Raw genomic sequence first — 17,456 nt, forward strand, 5'->3', positions numbered from 1 at the left:
TATATTTTGTTGATTTTAAGTTGGGTCTGTGTCATGGCAGTGTGGTCAGATGAACACTGTTTGACTTCCCTTCGGGGCAGAAATCCTCTTTGAGCAGAGCGGAGAAAGGTCCGCTGATATCGGTTCATCTTGTTTCTCATCGGATCTCGGCAGACTTCCGATGTTTGAAGCAACAACAACAAAAAGTAAACATAATCCTAAATTCTTCTGTTTGGGTTTGATTATTATTAGAAATTTTTAACTGGTACCTTTCAGAGTGGAGCATCTTTTGTCAGAAATGGGATTTAAAAAATGTTGTTGTTTGTAACAGGATTTCTACTTATTTTGTAATAATGGATTTTGGTTATTTTGTATTGAATGAATGTTCTTATTTTTTAACAATTGTGCTTTCATTAGTTATCAGGATTTTAGCTAATTTCTGTAGTTAATCATTTTGATTATTGTTGTCCAACAGCATTGCGTGACATTGGTATTTTCAGTGATATAATGCCAGAATTATAATCATCTCTTTATTCTTTTCTTATTTTTAGGTTCTGTATTTCATTGTTTCTATTTGTAAGTTGAAACAAGTGTTCTTGTTAATGGATCTACAATCTTGTTATTTGTTTGTATTGATGTCTAAATGTGTGGAATTATAAGTGACACCAAAAAAATTTATAAAATCATCCGTAAATCCAGACATTATTATTTGAATCGGCTATTTTTTCTGTGTTGTCAGACTTCCCACTGCCATCACTCAACTGAACTGTGGATAAATGGGGTTAAGACTTCAGAGACTGTGTCACCTTCATCATTAGGCTCAAATACGTTCACAGGATACCCCCGGGATTCTTCTAGTTACATTTAAGGCTTTTTAAGACCTTTTTAATACCACCTAGGATGACATTTAATGCCAACTTCACGGCCATATAATGGAAAATCAATGTGGATTTTAGGCCTGAGAAAAGATTGATTTACCAAGTAGTGTCATTTGGATTTAATAAAACATTTAATATAATACTCAACAAACTTTGTACACACAGCTTTGTAAGGTGTGTTTGACTCTAATAACATCAGATAATAAAGTAGTTGTTGCATGAAGAGCTGTTATGCTATGAAACTGAACATACAAAATAAATAGGATAATGATAAAGAAAACGTGTGCATTATGAGATGGCCTGGCAAATATGTTTATTATAACCCGGTAATGAGAATGCGTTGCTTAGTAACGGAATTACTGCCTTTTAATTCCTACTTGTGACAGTTTAAAACTGCTAGTAAACATCGGCCATGGTGGTCATTGAATCTAACCCTTCTTCACCTTTCCTTTATTTACCTGCTAAAGCCACATGGAGACATTAAAGAGAACCTCTCTGCTGTAAGGTAAGCTTTGGAGCATAGACATGTTAACAATATTATTATTAATATTAACAGTCTAAGGTTTGGAGCATAGACATGTTAACAATATTATTATTAATATTAACAATCTAAGGGGACACGGTGGTGCGGTGGTTAGCACTGTCGCCTCACAGCAAGAAGGTTGTGGGTTCGTACCCCGGTTGGCCCGGCCTTTCTGTGTGGAGTTTGCATGTTCTCCCCGTGTCTGTGTGGGTTCTCTCCGGCTTCCTCCTGCCGACCAAAGACATGCGGGCTAGGTTTATTGGTGTCCCTAAATTGTCCGTAGGTGTGCATGTGTGAGTGAGTGGTTGTTCGTCTATGTGTGGCCCTGCGATGGACTGGCGACCGGTCCAGGGTGTACCCCGCCTTTTGCCCGACGTATGCTGGGATTGGCTCCAGCCCCCCCACGACCCTGTGCGCGGGATAAGTGGTTGACGATGGATGGATGGATGGATGGATATTAACAGTCTAAGCTTTGGAGCATAGACATGTTAACAATATTATTATTAATATTAACAGTCTAAGGTTTGGAGCATAGACATGTTAATATTATTATTAATATTAACAGTCTAAGCTTTGGAGCATAGACATGTTAACAATATTATTATTAATATTAACAGTCTAAGGTTTGGAGCATAGACATGTTAATATTATTATTAATATTAACAGTAAGCTTTGGAGCATAGACATGTTAACAATATTATTATTAATATTAACAGTCTAAGGTTAGGAGCATAGACATGTTAACAATATTATTATTAATATTAACAGTCTAAGGTTTGGAGCATAGACATGTTAACAATATTATTATTAATATTAACAGTCTAAGGTTTGGAGCATAGACATGTTAACAATATTATTATTAATATTAACAGTCTAAGGTTTGGAGGGACTTTTCTGTATGTTCGGGATGTAAGATTGTTTTTTTTCTCCGCGGACCGTGAACGTCACACCGCGTTCCATGTTGCCATGGTGACGGAGTTACCCACAGACACAGAGAGAGACTAACCGCGGCTCTGAAGGAAGCCGGTGGTACAGTTTGAGCAACTTTAACGGACTTTTATTACACAGAGAGTAAAAACCAAGCCCCCAGGAAGAGCGCCGTGTCTATATGCCAACATGGGCTTAGCGGATAACGGTGGTATTGCACCCCATGGCCCAGAAAGACTTTTCACATAGACATTACATGGCGAAAGAAACGTCTATATTTCAGCGGATAATTTGTTTCGGGGTATATCAACTCACCAGCTTGAACAATGAAAGAGTCATTGTTTAAAACGTTACGTTTTTAACATTTTTAACATTCACTAGAAGCGAATCCAGAATTATTAAATTTGAAATGATGAACGCGCATAATGGACACGAGCAGACCCACGGGACTGCGCACGCCCACTCACATGACTGTTCTCCCGATCATGTAGCTAGCTGTAATAATGGATATAGCTAATGGTTGTAATTCACCAACCTTTCAATACGTCCATGGTATTATCTTATGAAGTTATGATACATTCGAGGGATGTATGTATGTTGTAAAGCCTGTTACGTGGATGTAACGTCATTAGCGTTTCCTAAACTGGCGGGGTTATCGGCTAGCTAGCTAGTTGCTAACATCAGGGTCAGCTAGCCTGGCTGTATTAAGATCCTGCCTACATGACGTTACTACAGACATAGTGATTACATGGCCTTGGTTCTCTCTTATAATACACCCGAGGGCTGTATGCTGTAAAGCTTGTAACGTGGATGAGAGATGAAGCCATGGATGAGCTCTGTTCACGAAACTGCAGACTAACTGCAAGCGCTAGCTAGTAGCTAGCTAGCTAGTAGCACGACATAATGATTAAATCTCCTTGGTTGTCTAGCTAAATACATCTATCGTTTATTTAGCTAAGCATGTAAACGATCAGGAACAACGAAAACACAATGTTTAACGTTAGTGAATATTTTAGACAATGAAAACGGCGAGTTCATGAATTTGCCACTTGTAAGAGCCACGAGAGATAACCTCATGAACGAGCATGTTGCTACCGGTTGCTAAGACAACACAAACAAATTGTTGCTAGTGCGCATGTCCACCGTGACGTCATGGGCCAAGAATGCGGAAAAGCCGAGCTCCATGTTTGTATAATGCGCTTTTGAGCACTCTCATTGGAACGGACGGGGCTTCCCGCCGAACACTGTATCCAGTTCTCTTAATACATCCATGGTAAAAACGGGGAAGTTCACTAATGGTCCCGGAAACACCTCCACTCCGGGAACACACCAACGGCCCGGGGAACACACCAACGGTCCGGGAAACACACCAACGGCCCGGGGAACACACCAACGGCCCGGGGAACACATCAACGGCCCGGGGAACAGCGGCCAACGTTAGCTAACAGATCCGCACTAAAGCTAACGTTACCGGGCGGCTAATACCGTTAGCATGTGTGAGAGCACAGCGGTCCCGGTTCCGAGCGAGAAGGTGTACCGGCAGCTGTTTGACGCTCAGGTGGGTCAGAGGTCAAAGTCTGTTTATAAATGATTAAAATAACTGTTGTATAAAGTGTGTTATAAACCGGGTCAGAGTAGCTTGGTTCATGTTTTAATGTTAACGTTTGCTAACCGTCAGTTATAGTTAGCTACGTACCTACGGTAATACGTCATCACCACGCCCCTTTCTGTTGAAGAATACATACGTAATATACATGAGAACAGCCTGGTTAGTAGGTTAGTCAGTTATTACTAACGCTTGTTAGTAGGTTAGTAGGTTAAGCCTGGCTCAGACTACAGGAGTTTTAGGCCGATTTATGCCCGATTTACCCCTCCCGAGAATCTGAGAAAAACTCTTGTCGAGGACCTTGATCGGTTCCGATGTTCGGCGCAGGTTATCTAGTAATGTGAGGGGTTCACAGATCGAATCTTGCCCTCCCGATCTGCTCGCAGACACATCGGGGCCGCCCCGATAATATCAAACATGTTTGATATCTAGGATTATAATCGGGCGTGAAACGACTATGATTACGTCAGTACTTCCACAATAGCCAATGAGAGACAGGTCTGCAAGGAGACAGAAGTGACGGAAACTTTTGAAAATGTCCGCGAAAGCAGCTGTAGTACGAGTACTGGTGGACAACTGAGTTGGAAGAAAGGATGGTGGAGATGTGGCAGCAGCACGAGTGGCTGTTTAATGTCTCATCAAAAGAATATCATAATGGGAATGAGAAAGAGAAGAGCTGGGGAGAGATCGCTTCAGATCTGGACCTACCGGGGGAGTGTACAAAGTTGCTAGCACACTAGCTAGCAAATGTAAACGTTAGATCTAGGTCAGTGATCATCTGCTACATTCAGGTCTAACAAAAGATGCATTGCACATACCGTATTTTTCGGACTATAAATCGCTCCGGAGTATAAGTCACACAGAACAACTAGCAGGGCGTGGAGACGTACCATTGTCAAGCCCCTCCCGGCAGCACAGTGTGTAAGCCCCCACCCGTGGACTCGTTCCTCCAGCTCTGGCCATCTAGCTTTCAGCCCGCGATTAGCCGATTAGCTTTCTTTCATTTCTTCATTGCAGTAAGAGTCACCTTTTCGCCAGTCCCTCACAAGTTTCTCCCTCATTTCAAACGTTCTTTCTGCTGCTAGATTACCGTTTTCGGCTGCATATTTTACTACCTGCTGTTTATCTCTTTTCTTTCTCAGTTGTCTTTAGGACCAGCATATAGTTGTCACAAGCCTAGAGCGCCCTCTCGAGGTTGCAGACGGTAATGTTTCAGTATGAATTAACATGTTCAATTATATATATATTGATATATAAGTCGCACCTGACTATAAGGCTACGTTCATACTGCAGGCCAAAGTGGCCCAAATCCGATTTTTTTGGGGTCAAGTGACCAGGTCAGGCTTCTTCAGAAGTAGTTTGAACACTCAAATCTAGCCCAGATCTGATTTTTTCAGATCAGATTCAGGCCACTTCCATATGTGGTCCTGAATCCGACCCAGATCTGATTTTTTTCAATGCGACCGCAGTGTGAACAGCCAAGGCGGATTTGATGTGACTTTTACCAAAAAAAAAACTCGCTGCGCCCTCTCTCCCCGCGGGGAGGGGCGGGGCCCCCTGCTTCCAGTGCGGCTGTTAACCGGGGCGGACTGTCCTCAGTGTTCCCCAACCGCGCGTCGCATCGCCAGGGCGGGGATAAAAAGGTGATGTCGGCAACTCCCCCAGACCCGCCTGTAAACACGGACCAAGGAGTTTAACGCGCTCGCAAGTCGGGTCGCGTGCACAATGAAAGTGCGCCGCTGAGGTGGGATCCCGGTCCCTCGGGTCGGGCGCCCACGACCGCGCCCCGAAGCCGCCACCGGGGAGGTGGAGCGTGTGCGAGGGCGAAGCCAGAGTGGTGGAGGCCCGTAGCGGTCCTGACGTGCAAATTGGCCGTCCGGTCACACAGACCTCTTTAGTGAATTTGCAGCCATAACCCCGCAAATTTGTCTCTCTTTCTCTTCAGTCTTCTCCTCCTCAGCACCTGCGCATTAATGTTATGGCTGCCATTACACAAACATTTTAATAAAAAATAAATAAAAATAAAAGCGAAAATGCTGACTTCCTCCATAACCTCCCTAACTTTAGTGCAACAGCGTGCTGCGTCTGATGTCATTGTTAGTGTTCTTTTGCGCATGCGGGTCATTTCAAAACCGCAAACAGTTCACACTGGAATCTGATATAGGCCACATTTTAAAAGGTCATGTGAACAGCCAAACAAAAAATCGGATCTGAGCAAAAAATCTGAATCAGGCATTAAGACTTGCGGTGTGAACGTAGCCTTAGTCGCAGGACCAGCCAAAGTGCGACTTATAGTCCGTAAAATACGGTAGTTTGTTTGAATAATATTATCGTCCATGCTCGTTTTATTTTCTTTGTTTTTTATTGGTACAAAGGATAAGTATTGAGTATTACTACAGCAAGTTGCCGTGACACAGTATCCATTTTGTTTACATGCGCTTCCCCGTGAGATCACGTGAGGTGCTAAATCTGGCGAGATAATCTTAAGAATATCTTTTAGTGTGTGATGCCCCACTATTTTCAAATCTTGTAGTGTGAGCATGTTTAAGATTTGAGGGAAGAAAATCTGCAAAGATTCTCCTCAAGTGTGTGCTGCAACCAGATTTCAAAATCGGTTAGGATTTTAAAACTCCTGTAGTCTGAGCCAGGCTTAAGAAAAGTCTACGTCAGATTCATGACGTGTTCTTAAACAGCAGATTTGTTCGCACCTGTGTTCTTAGGATTGATGAATCCCACGTCTTCGTAACTGAAAGCGCGCGCCAGTTGTTCCTAATTAGCATAAAAAAACGCCCTGCAAATTCCCATATAAGGACATGACACTTCCTGTGCACCTCCTGGGAGACAGGTTTTCGGAGATTGTCGGAGCCGCGGTGGAGGAAGTACTGAATCTCAGTACTTAAATAAAAGTACAAATAACAAGAGACATACAGTATTTACTTTAGTAAAAGTAGAAGGTGTCCCCTACCACAAACAAGGCCTGGCTTTTTAAAAAAAGTTCCTATCCTAACCAGCATAAAACGGAAATGTGTTGTTAGAATCGGAATGCGGTTGGTTTTATTCATGGATGTATTTTAACCATGCAAGTGGGCAAATAAAGTGTGTGAAGCAGCGCAAATGGAGATGTGAAGAGGTCCAGCCAAATAAATAAGATATGAACAAGTCTTACGCAGCCTGGCGGAGGAGTAAACGACGCTGTGGAGAGAAATAGATATAGCAACTATGATTTAAAAACGGGAATAATAAAAACAAACGTTTTCATTTTCATGTTTACTGGGGGTTGTATTACCGAGGGTCAGCGGCGCTGCGCCCGGGCTCTGCAGCACCGGAGCCGGCTTGGATCAGCGGTGCCCCATATATACAGTATCTATGGCAACCAAACTTTACTGGTGAGACAAACGTGTGACGGTCAGGAAGACGTTTTGGCAGGGGGGAAACTGATCAGAAAATGTAACGGGACATTGTAGAAATGTAGTGGAGTAGAAAGTATAGATAATTGCTGCAAAATGTAACAAAGTAAAAGTCAAAAGTAGGCTATGCACTATTGAGTCTACTTAAGTAAAGTACAGATACGTGAAAAATTTACTTAAGTACAGTTAGGACGAATTTGTACCACTGCATTTTGGCCCTATAAATAGTGATCAATCACCAAATAACGCAGGATTTAATCAGTTTAATTGCTGATGTAAATTGCAGTGTTAGTGTTTTTTTTGCATAATATGATTTCTTTTTCAACAAATGATCAGAAATACATTACAGTACAATACTATCATTGTAAACGACTGTAGAATTAAATAAAATGCAGTAAGCAATCATTTTGAGCAAATTGTCATCACTCAAATGTGCGTAAGAGTGCTTTTCAGTGTTCGTAGATTTTGTTCTTAGCTAAGAACAAATCCAAGTTAAGAAAACATTAGTGAATGCCAGAATCTGCATAAAAGTTCGTAAGAAGGGTTTAAGAACACATTTCTTCGTAAGAACGGTTGGTGAATGAGGCCCAATGTTCTCAATGCTCGAGTTCATGTGTAAATCCCCTGGTGAGACTTCGTGCAAAGTTTCATGTTGTGTCGAGCCTTCTTAGTGTTTTACATATAGTGATTTTGATGTGATAAAAGTACCCCCTAGTTCTCCCATTCAAAAGGCCATTTGACCCGAAAACGACAATACGATTAATCTTGAAAGCGGCGTTTCCGTCCTAATTATGCTTTTAAACGAAAGTTTGACTCTGGTACTTTCACAAAAAGATCCTAGGTTGCATTGTGGCGAGAGTTACGCTTTAAATGGACTGCAGATATATTACGCTTTGCATATTGCGCTTTGTTTGTGTATACTTTGCCGCATTGTATGTTTTGTGTCATCGTGTTAACCTGCTTGCGTTGTTGTTGTTACAAATAAGACATACCAGCTCTTTCAATTTTTAGTGTTCAGTACATACATGATAGCCAGTACAATCAGTCATTTTAGGCAAGTCACTCGGCGGCCACCTTGCAACGTACTTTGGGCAGTTATCGGTAAGCTATTTTCCTATTTAAAGGAATATTTCAAGAAAGGAAAAGCTGAATATATCTTTAAATTGGGTCACTTATGTAGTAGAAATGTGAAAAAAAATTGAAATTGGTGCCTTCTAGGCCGAGAAAAGCCAGAAAATGTGTTTTGGTCTTATATGGATGAAAAACACCAAATCCCAGAATGCACCTGCTTCGTTGCTTTGAGTCCACTCCCAAGCCACACCTACCGCTTGACAGACCGACAGAGGCATTCAACTCAACTCAAGCGTGTTTTATTGTCATTTCAACCATATACACATATACAACGTTTCATCGTGACTCAAGTGGTGTTACACATTTAACATATATAAAAACGACATTATATAAAAACGACATACGAAACAGGCTACATTTAGTACACACACTTTATAGGCTCCGTAAAGTTCAGCTAACGCATACTAGCATTAGCGCTTGGTGGGCTGTAAACACCGAGCATAAACACAGCCGTGAATTAGTGTGTAATGTAGAATGGTCGGCATTTAACAGTCACAAACTCCACCAGCAGTTAGCAGTTAAATGGATACAAATCACCACATTTCTGCGCCACTCGGTGTTAACACAGCCCACCTCTTTTACCTGGTGACAGAGCATCTCTAGCTCGGAGGGCTAGCAGGCCTGGTAGCTGGACAGTCCGGTACACTATTCAGGCAGGTTTCCACAACAAAAACACGGCAGTCTCTGAACTCACGTTTGGAGTGTTGTTGAAGTTGGATGTAGTCCAGTTTGTGGTCTAAATGAGCGGACACTTGCAAGCAGGATCCGTAAAGTTCATCTAACGCATACTAGCATTGGTGTAGCTAAACACAGAGTATAAACACAGGCGTGAATTAGCGTGGAATGTCGAATGGTCGGCATTTAACAGTCACAAGCTCCACCAGCAGTTAGCAGTAGCTAGTTGGATTTTATTTCTACACCAGTCCGTTTAACACAGCCCACCTCCACGGGCCGGCGAGAGCAGCCTGGTAGCTGGATAGTCCCGGTGCCGGTACAGTGTTGCTCAGGCATGTTTCCACAACAACAAAAACACAGCAGTCACTGAACTCACGTTGGGATTTTCGTTGAAGGAGGATGTAGTCCAGCTTGTTGTTTAATGAGCAGACACTTGCAAGCAGGATGGATGGGACAGGTGGACAGCTAGCGTTAGCTTTCCACCTAGCCGATGAGGATGTCCCCTAGCCGGCTAGCGGCATTGAGCGACACCGCTGGTCTCCGTGCAGGCGAAGCTCGCGTAGTGTGCCGAGTATTGCGTCTGTAATAACGTTTCCTCCATATTCTCCGATCTGTACCGATGTATCCCGGTGGTACACACGTCCGGTAGTTTGAATGCAGATAATTGTTGTAAATGTTTTCTGCTGAAAACCGAAAGCCTGTTTAGCGAAGATTCAAGATGGCTGACAGTCGTTTTCATCGAATACCTCGGCCAGACTCGGCAGTCCAACCCCTGTGGGCGTGTTGAAAACATACGGAAGTAGATCCTACTACTGGCTGTAGTCCTTTGCCTCTGGCCCAAAAATCTTCCGATGACGCAAAAATCGTCATTTTACGTCATCAGAAGATTTTTTCCAGGCCCCAAATGCAGAAATCTCTCGTCTCAGGGGGACATGAGGGAGGGAGGCACGGTCATTCAGAAATACTATCGGGTTTCTACTGATACAAAGCTGAATGCTAAATCGGTGAAGTATCCCTTTAATTCATGAGAATTAACATAGGAGCAGTGCTTTACAAATGATGAACAAAGCATTTAGCAATAGTTAGTAACTGGTTTATAATGGGAAAATTATTTCATTTACAAATGGTTGTATAAGTATAAATCATGTACTTACAAACATATTTTTCAAGATAGGCTTATTTACTATGAACAAGCCATTTATAACTATGTGAACAAATGCTTTACTGATGATGAGTTATGTAAGAACAATTAATTAATAATGATGAACAAACCATTAACTAATAGGCTTACTTACTATGAACAAACCATTTATAACTGTGTGAACAAATACTTTACTCATGATGAACTATGTATGAACAATTAATAAGTAATAATGAACAAACCATTAACTAATAGTTAACTAATGCTTAATAAATGATGAATTATGGATAGTTATTATAAAGTGCTACCCAAGACTGTCTATATTCGAAATCTAAACCTTTCATTTCTCGCCTAAAATGTTCTCAGAAGTGAATTTAGTGATGAATAAGATGGTGAAAATTGTTAAAATTGTCCCGTTTTTGGGCTGTCTATGTACTGGAAATCACCATCATTGAATGCCGAAATGAATGTTGGGATACAGGTGCTGCGAAGTTCATACAAGTTACCAACCGTTGTATCCTCGGTAAATGGGCGTGTCAAGAATACATCCGGGACTTGTAATTGTTCTTGGTGAAATGTGAACTTGTGTATTGGGACAGAACTTTGGCAACACGAGATGATGTTTCACAGGGACACAAGAACACAAGTCAATAGAAGAACACATATTGGGAAACGCCCTATGTGTGCGAAACACTGATTTTGTGTGTGTGTGTGTGTGTGTGTGTGTGTGTGTGTGTGTGTGTGTGTGTGTGTGTGTGTGTGTGTGTGTGTGTGTGTGTGTGTGTGTGTGTGTGTGTGTGTGTGTGTGTGTGTGAGACTGTGTGTAGACTGTGTGTGTGTGTGTGTGTGTCTATGTGTCGGAAACCCTGTTTTAGTGTTCTCATTACTGGGTTATCATAAACAAATTTGACCGGACATCTCATAATGCACACGTTTTCTTTTTTATTATCCTATTTATTTTCAGTGTTTAGTTTCATAGCATAAGAGCTCTTTGACATTGGTCCAATTAGTCTATGTGTGGGAAACCCTGTTTTAGTGTCTGAGTGACTGATGGGAACAACAATCTTTGACATTGGTCCAGCATTAAGAGAGATCTCTGCAGTCAGCAGCGGTGAAACAAGCTACAATGTTAGTTAATAGGACAACTGTTCAGCTTGTATTTACCTTCACTAAAGTTCTGTTGTTACCGCTGACAGACTGAGATTATTATTCTTAGTGTCTGACAACATTATGGAAAGGATTAATGTTAAAGAGTAAGATCCTTTTTTGACATATAAAAAAAACATCTGCAAAATTGCATTCTATAAACCCACCAGACTCCATGTAAATAAACAGTAATTTTATCATCATAAATAGACTGTTTTTAAAGTCAAGAGAAACAAAATAAAACTATGAAAGCCCGTTTTGGGTCGTCTTTCCACTTTTCCAACCATCACAACTCTAGTTTTGGTTGAAATAAACACAAAGTTTACTGATTTACATGTGAAAATAGTCTGGCTCTATACACGCTAAAAGTACTGTTTTTCTAAATGGAGTCTGGTGGGTTTAGTGTTAGCGACCTCAGAGCTGTTTCTGGTTTAACAGAAAGGTCTTAAAGAGGTTTTAAAGGTCTATCTCTGTAGGGATCCTTTCTATAATGTTGTCAGACACTTAGAATAATAATTTTGAGTCTGCAAAACTTTTAGTGGACTTAATTTACGATGCACATTTGTCGAAAGGGGTAATTTTGCAGTCAGAGTTTAATGATAATGCATTAGTGTGCTCACAATGACCTACATTATATACTCGTGTGTGCTCCTTCCTCTGTCCCAGTGACAGTCAGTGGTTTCCATTGGACTGAACTGTAAAGTTATCCAGGACAATGACATCCTGAAGTGTAGAGAAGTGGACTTGTTTCTGGAAGCTTCAAACTGTCTGTCTGTCTGTCTGTCTTTCTGCCTACCTGTCTGTCTGTCTGTCTGTCTGTCTGTCTCTGTGTTTACAGACCTGCCGCTTCAGCCCAACCTCTCTGTGTCCTCCTCCATGGTCGGGGTCTCCGAGGAGGACCAGCAGGAGGTGTTCCAGGTGTTCTGGGGCTCCACCTTCACCATCAGCTGCTCCATCCAGCCACAGTACCCAGGAGGCTCCTTCCAGCTCACCTTCACCTCCTCCAACTCAGCACACAACTCCACCCAGCCAGCTGTCAATCACTCTGCCCACTTCCTGTTTCCTGCTGCAGAGCCCACCCACCAAGGAAGCTACAGCTGTGTTTATCACCTCTATGTTTTCTCTCATAACTTCTCCTCTGAGAGCCGTGTGCTCTCTCTCAGCGTCATGGGTAAGCTGACTGTTTACAGGATGTGAGAAGATGATTGGTCCAAACTGAGTGAAAATGATCAGCTGACAACATGTTTCTGGACTGACTCTGTGACGACAGTCATCATGTTACACGTGTCAGATAGTAACCAAACTCATACAAAGTGTAAAAATGGTAACCGCTAACAATTAACTGAAGGACAGAGCATGTTTGGTTACAAGAATAACTCTGGTTCTCTGAGAACCGAGCGAGGTGTTTCACTATGAGAATCACTTTCTGATGTGACCAATCACAAAGCTCTGACCATGTTATGATATAAAGTAAATATGAAGTGTACTAAGTGTGAGAGATAAGTGCCCATGTTGAAGTGATTTTAGATTTCAGGTCAGTTTGTGTTTAATGGGAGCTGTTGGACTCATGATGTTGTGTGATGTGTTTACTGTCCATGTGTTCCATCAGATCCGAGGCCTTTAATCATCAGAGCGATCCTCCTGCCGCTGATTCTGCTGGTGGAGAACATTGTCCTTTACTTCTACTGTAGGGTACGGACTCTCTCTCTCTCTCTCTCTCTCTCTCTCTCTCTCTCTCTCTCTCTGTTGTTTCCACCACTGACTGTGTTTGTTAAACTGAAGAGAGGAGTGATGCAGGAAGTCCCATCTGTTTTCTGTCATGTCTCTCCAGGCCAGAAGGGGGCAGCTGCCGTGCAGACAGAAGAACATTGAGCCGGATTATTATAACCTGGGTGTCCCTGCAGCTGAAGGAGGGCCGACTGAAGAGGAAGGAGCTCAGGAAGCAGAGTAGCACCTCCAAGGAGCTCATGGAGGTTAAGCATTTATACACCTTTTTACCCCAACTTGGAATTATTCCCATTTATTTACCCTTACAAAACTTCAATTCATTTAGATTGGCACATGCTGGGGACTTGTGTACAAAATCTGGAGTCTCTGGGTCCAATCTGAGGAAATATGAATTTTAAAAAGTACATTTTACTGACAAGCATTATTCTTCCCAAATGTCCGGACCCTGTTTTAGGGACCCAATAGGGGTCCTTAGGATGGACCCAGGACCACCAGAATTGGGTCACATATTCTACAGAAGTCCTTGATTTGGAAAAGGTTCCAACTCATTTTTCAATTTTTTTATTTTCACTGAAACCCCCTGGTTTTCCCAAAGGTTTTCAAGAGCTTTGCCATTCACAAGCGCAATTAGAGGGTAACTACCTCTTCAACCTGAACCCTATTTTACTATGTTTTTGTTTATGTTTTTGTCTAAGTTACTGATGGGAACAACCATCTTTGACATTGGCCCTGTATTAACCCTCCTAACCCCAAAACAGGTTTAAAAAAGTGTGTTTTGTTAAACGATTGCCAAAGAAAAACCACTTACCCTACAAGGTAGCTGAAAAAACAGTAGTTACCCTTCAAGGTACAACTGGGAAGAGTGGTCGACAACCTTAAAATAGCTTCTGCACTCGCCCATTTTCAGTATCCACCCAGGCCAAACTTTCCCATGCGGCCATCTCAATTTCTTCGGTTTTTCCAGCAAGTCGTAACAGGGATAAAGAAAAGATTCTTTTGAATGTTGTTGAGTATCACAGCCATTCCAGATGGTTCTGTCCTCAAGACTAAAGTTATCTGCATGTACTGTTGATGTGATCTGAGTTACCACCGGATTATGCCAAGTTGCAAACAAAACTTGAAAAACATCCCTTTTAAAGTAGATTTAGAACAGATAAAAAATGTGCCATTTGCGTTAAATCACAAGTCAACTACAGACAATCATATGATTAATCACAATGAGATTTTTTCGTTTTGACATCCCTAATTAAAATAAATGCAAAAAACATTGACAAAAACTCAAAATTCTTTGATTACAATTTTATCGTGAAATACCAGAAAGCGTTCCAGGTTGGTGAACAACATCTGGTGCCATGTTGACGATCTGTTGGTGTTTGGGATTAAAGAAATACAATGAAGGAATCAAATGGCGCTTTTCCATTACATGGTACCTACTCGCCTCGCCTCGACTCTACTCGCCTTTTTTGGTTTTCCATTACGAAAAAAAGTCCCTGGTACCTGCTAACAGGGGAAATGCAACGCAACCAAGCCACGCCCACGGCAGTCGCTATGACGACCAGCCACGCCGAGGCGCTACTAAAATCTGCAATGGAAAACGGACGCACAGTGCGCCAAGTAGAGTCGAGGCGAGGCAAGTCGAGCAGGTACCATGTAATGGAAAAACGCCAAAAGTCATGTAGCTCACACCCACAGTACAATATTAAAAATCAGAGGCTGTTTTCACAGCCCGTCTCAGCCCGTCTCAGCTCGACTCAAACCAGCTGATGGTGTCGCTGTGACTCAGCTGGTGGAGTCTACAGAGGCTGGTTTATAACGTAAGAGACGTCTCCTGTTTCAACAGCCAATAGAGAAGTCAGCTGGTGGAGTCAGCTACAAACTGTAGAAACAAAATGATCCAGAATCATTTTATTTCTGTTACAAACTGTCAGTTGGTGAAATGTCAGAGTTTTAGACGGAGGCTCAATGAGCGCCGTGAGCACGGTATGTGGTGGAGCGAGCTAGAGAGAGACTGAAGAGAGAAGAGCAGCGTTAGAACAAAGCAGAGAATCAGAGAAATAAAACATAGTTTTCTCTGTTTCATCTCTACTACAAATGCAGCTGTAGCAAGTATCTCACTATCACTCTCCTCATTCATATCTTAAGATGCTACAAATAATATCAGCTACAAAAAGCCAGAAAAGTCTGAAGTTCAGAGAGTGGTTTCTATGGAGATGATCCACCGTCTCGTCTGATTGGTGGAAACTGGCAGCTTACAGAACGCTGCAAACCGGAGACTCTCAGGGAGACTAAAGTTTACTCTCATCTCGTCCTCAATCTTTGGTCTGAACTGGACTTTACAATCGTTTGGTTTTGTATTTCAGGAATTTACTTATTGTGTAATGATGGGTTTTACTACTTCTTTTTTTTTAATGAATGATTTTCTTATTTTATAACAATTGTGCTGATATTTGTTATCAGGATTTTGATTATTTCTGTAATTGACTTCTCGCCGGCCCCTCCCCCAAAACGTCCATTGTCCAATCACACATCATAGCAACCGTTACTATGTGAGCAGGTCCGACAAACATTGACTCCAAGCAAGATGGTGAAGCGGTGCGCCCGCAGCATTTGTAAATCGGACACTAGATACCCCCTCTTAATACATCCATGGATACCCCGAGATATTGTCTGGAGGAGTTGTGTTTAAATATCACGCCCCAATATATTCTCGGTATTGAGGCCTCGCCCCTACAATTTACGACATGGCGAGACGTAATCCGGCTGAGAAGCGGCACTTTTCAGAGACTGAAACCCTGATATCTCCGGTTCATTTGTACTAACGTGTGTACTATTTGGCAGCCTGAAAACTGTTATTAAAGACTGTATAAAGAATGAGGAATGGAAAGAGATCACTGATGCGGTCAACAGTGTTGTCGTAGTAAATCGGACTCCAGCTGAAGTTTATTTAATTTATAGCCTACATCCTTGACACATGTATTCTATAGTCCTAATAGTAATATACAGACTTATATTGCAATCTCTTAGGCCTACATGTAGGTGTACTTATATTTAAATAAACACACGGTAGCTGAGTTTATGTAGTGTCTTTTATTTTACTCATGTTTTTTTTCATGAGTCAGAACGAGGCAACAGCTGAGGGAGAGTGCGTGTCCTCCGCCCCCCATGCTGGACCACCACCCCGACCCTGTTTTCTGACAGCAGAGGGGCTGGAAAAACAAGCTGAAATAACTCGGTCAATGGCAGAAATAAATCGTTCACGTTCAAGAGAAAACGTTTCATAAATGAGGGCCAACGTGAGCGGTGCCTACAGTGGATAAAACAGTGTGGACGGCCCCGCTCCCAGTTAAATGTGTTGAACATTACGAAGCATAAATGCGTCTGCTCAAAGGTAAGGTTAACAGCTAACTAGTTACCGTGTTGTCTAGATCTACTAACTAGAGGCAAGAACACAAATTGGACCAAAGTTATGATTACCATGGATATCATTGCCAGAATGTTAACCTCCTCTCTAAGCTAAGTTTAACGAGCCCTTTAGCTTTAGCCAACATTAGTTAACATGTTAGCTAACGCTAGCTACATTAGCTGCTGTTGTGTTGGGTCTTTGAGCTCCCCAACTTTATTTTTCGTCAGTTTACAATAAAGTCGAACATTTGAACACATCCCTCCACTGCATACTGTAACCCCTTTTGCCTCGATCTGGAGGATATCGCGGAGGTATTGCTCCAAAACAGGTCACTGACACGCACGGGTATACCTCCTCCCGTCATGGCAATCTGTCGCGCTGGTCGTTTTTGACCATTTGTTTGTCGGACGTAGCAACAGTAACTAAGGGGGGCGGGGCTTGGCGAAAGGCTAATTAGGCATTTTGATTAATTATGTGCTTAAAGAAACATTGTGTAACATTTGTATTCTTTGTAAGTTACACAGTGTGAGAACAGGTGATCGGATGCAGAGGGGAAATGACTGAGACAACTTTCTCCCTGTTGCAGTTAGATTTTTGATTAAGTAATAAATTAAAGAGATATTTTGTTGATTTTAAGTTAGGTCTGTGTCATGGCAGTGTGTGCAGATGCAGACTGATGTCATGTAGTGGCGTATTTATGACACGCCAAATTGTATGCCGTCATTGCCGTGTTATCAAGACGCATACTCGCTTTATAGCGTGTTTATCAGTGTCGTTTGGCCTCCATTGACTTACATTACCTTGTGATTGCGTGTGAATTGACGCCGTAGCGAGTAGTATGAAAGGGCGAAAATCCACATAGGGAGGTTGGTCTGGGGGGGCAGGATGGGTCAAACACAGTGACGCTCACCC

General features: G+C 42.1%; 1 protein-coding gene across 1 annotated transcript; it reads left to right on the forward strand.

Moving 5' to 3' along the window:
• The first annotated feature begins 3,577 nt into the window (after positions 1-3,577).
• Positions 3,578-13,475, forward strand: LOC120561112. The gene is made up of 4 exons (XM_039804063.1): positions 3,578-3,743; positions 12,252-12,584; positions 13,023-13,105; positions 13,245-13,475. Exons 1-4 carry the CDS (start codon positions 3,578-3,580, stop codon positions 13,362-13,364), a joined length of 702 nt encoding a protein of 233 aa, XP_039659997.1. The 3' UTR covers positions 13,365-13,475.
• Positions 13,476-17,456: the final 3,981 nt, after the last annotated feature.

The sequence above is a fragment of the Perca fluviatilis genome, chromosome 6 (genome assembly GCF_010015445.1).
Source record: "Perca fluviatilis chromosome 6, GENO_Pfluv_1.0, whole genome shotgun sequence".
Lineage (NCBI taxonomy): Eukaryota > Metazoa > Chordata > Actinopteri > Perciformes > Percidae > Perca > Perca fluviatilis.

What these genes read in the sequence shown, in the direction of transcription:
- LOC120561112 (XM_039804063.1), top strand. Translation starts at nt 3,578, where the DNA reads ATGGTAAAAACGGGGAAGTTCACTAATGGTCCCGGAAACACCTCCACT. An exon ending in GCTCTCTCTCAGCGTCATGG is followed by an intron (nt 12,585 to 13,022) that starts GTAAGCTGACTG and finishes GTGTTCCATCAG; the next exon opens with ATCCGAGGCCTTTAATCATC. An exon ending in TCCTTTACTTCTACTGTAGG is followed by an intron (nt 13,106 to 13,244) that starts GTACGGACTCTC and finishes ATGTCTCTCCAG; the next exon opens with GCCAGAAGGGGGCAGCTGCC.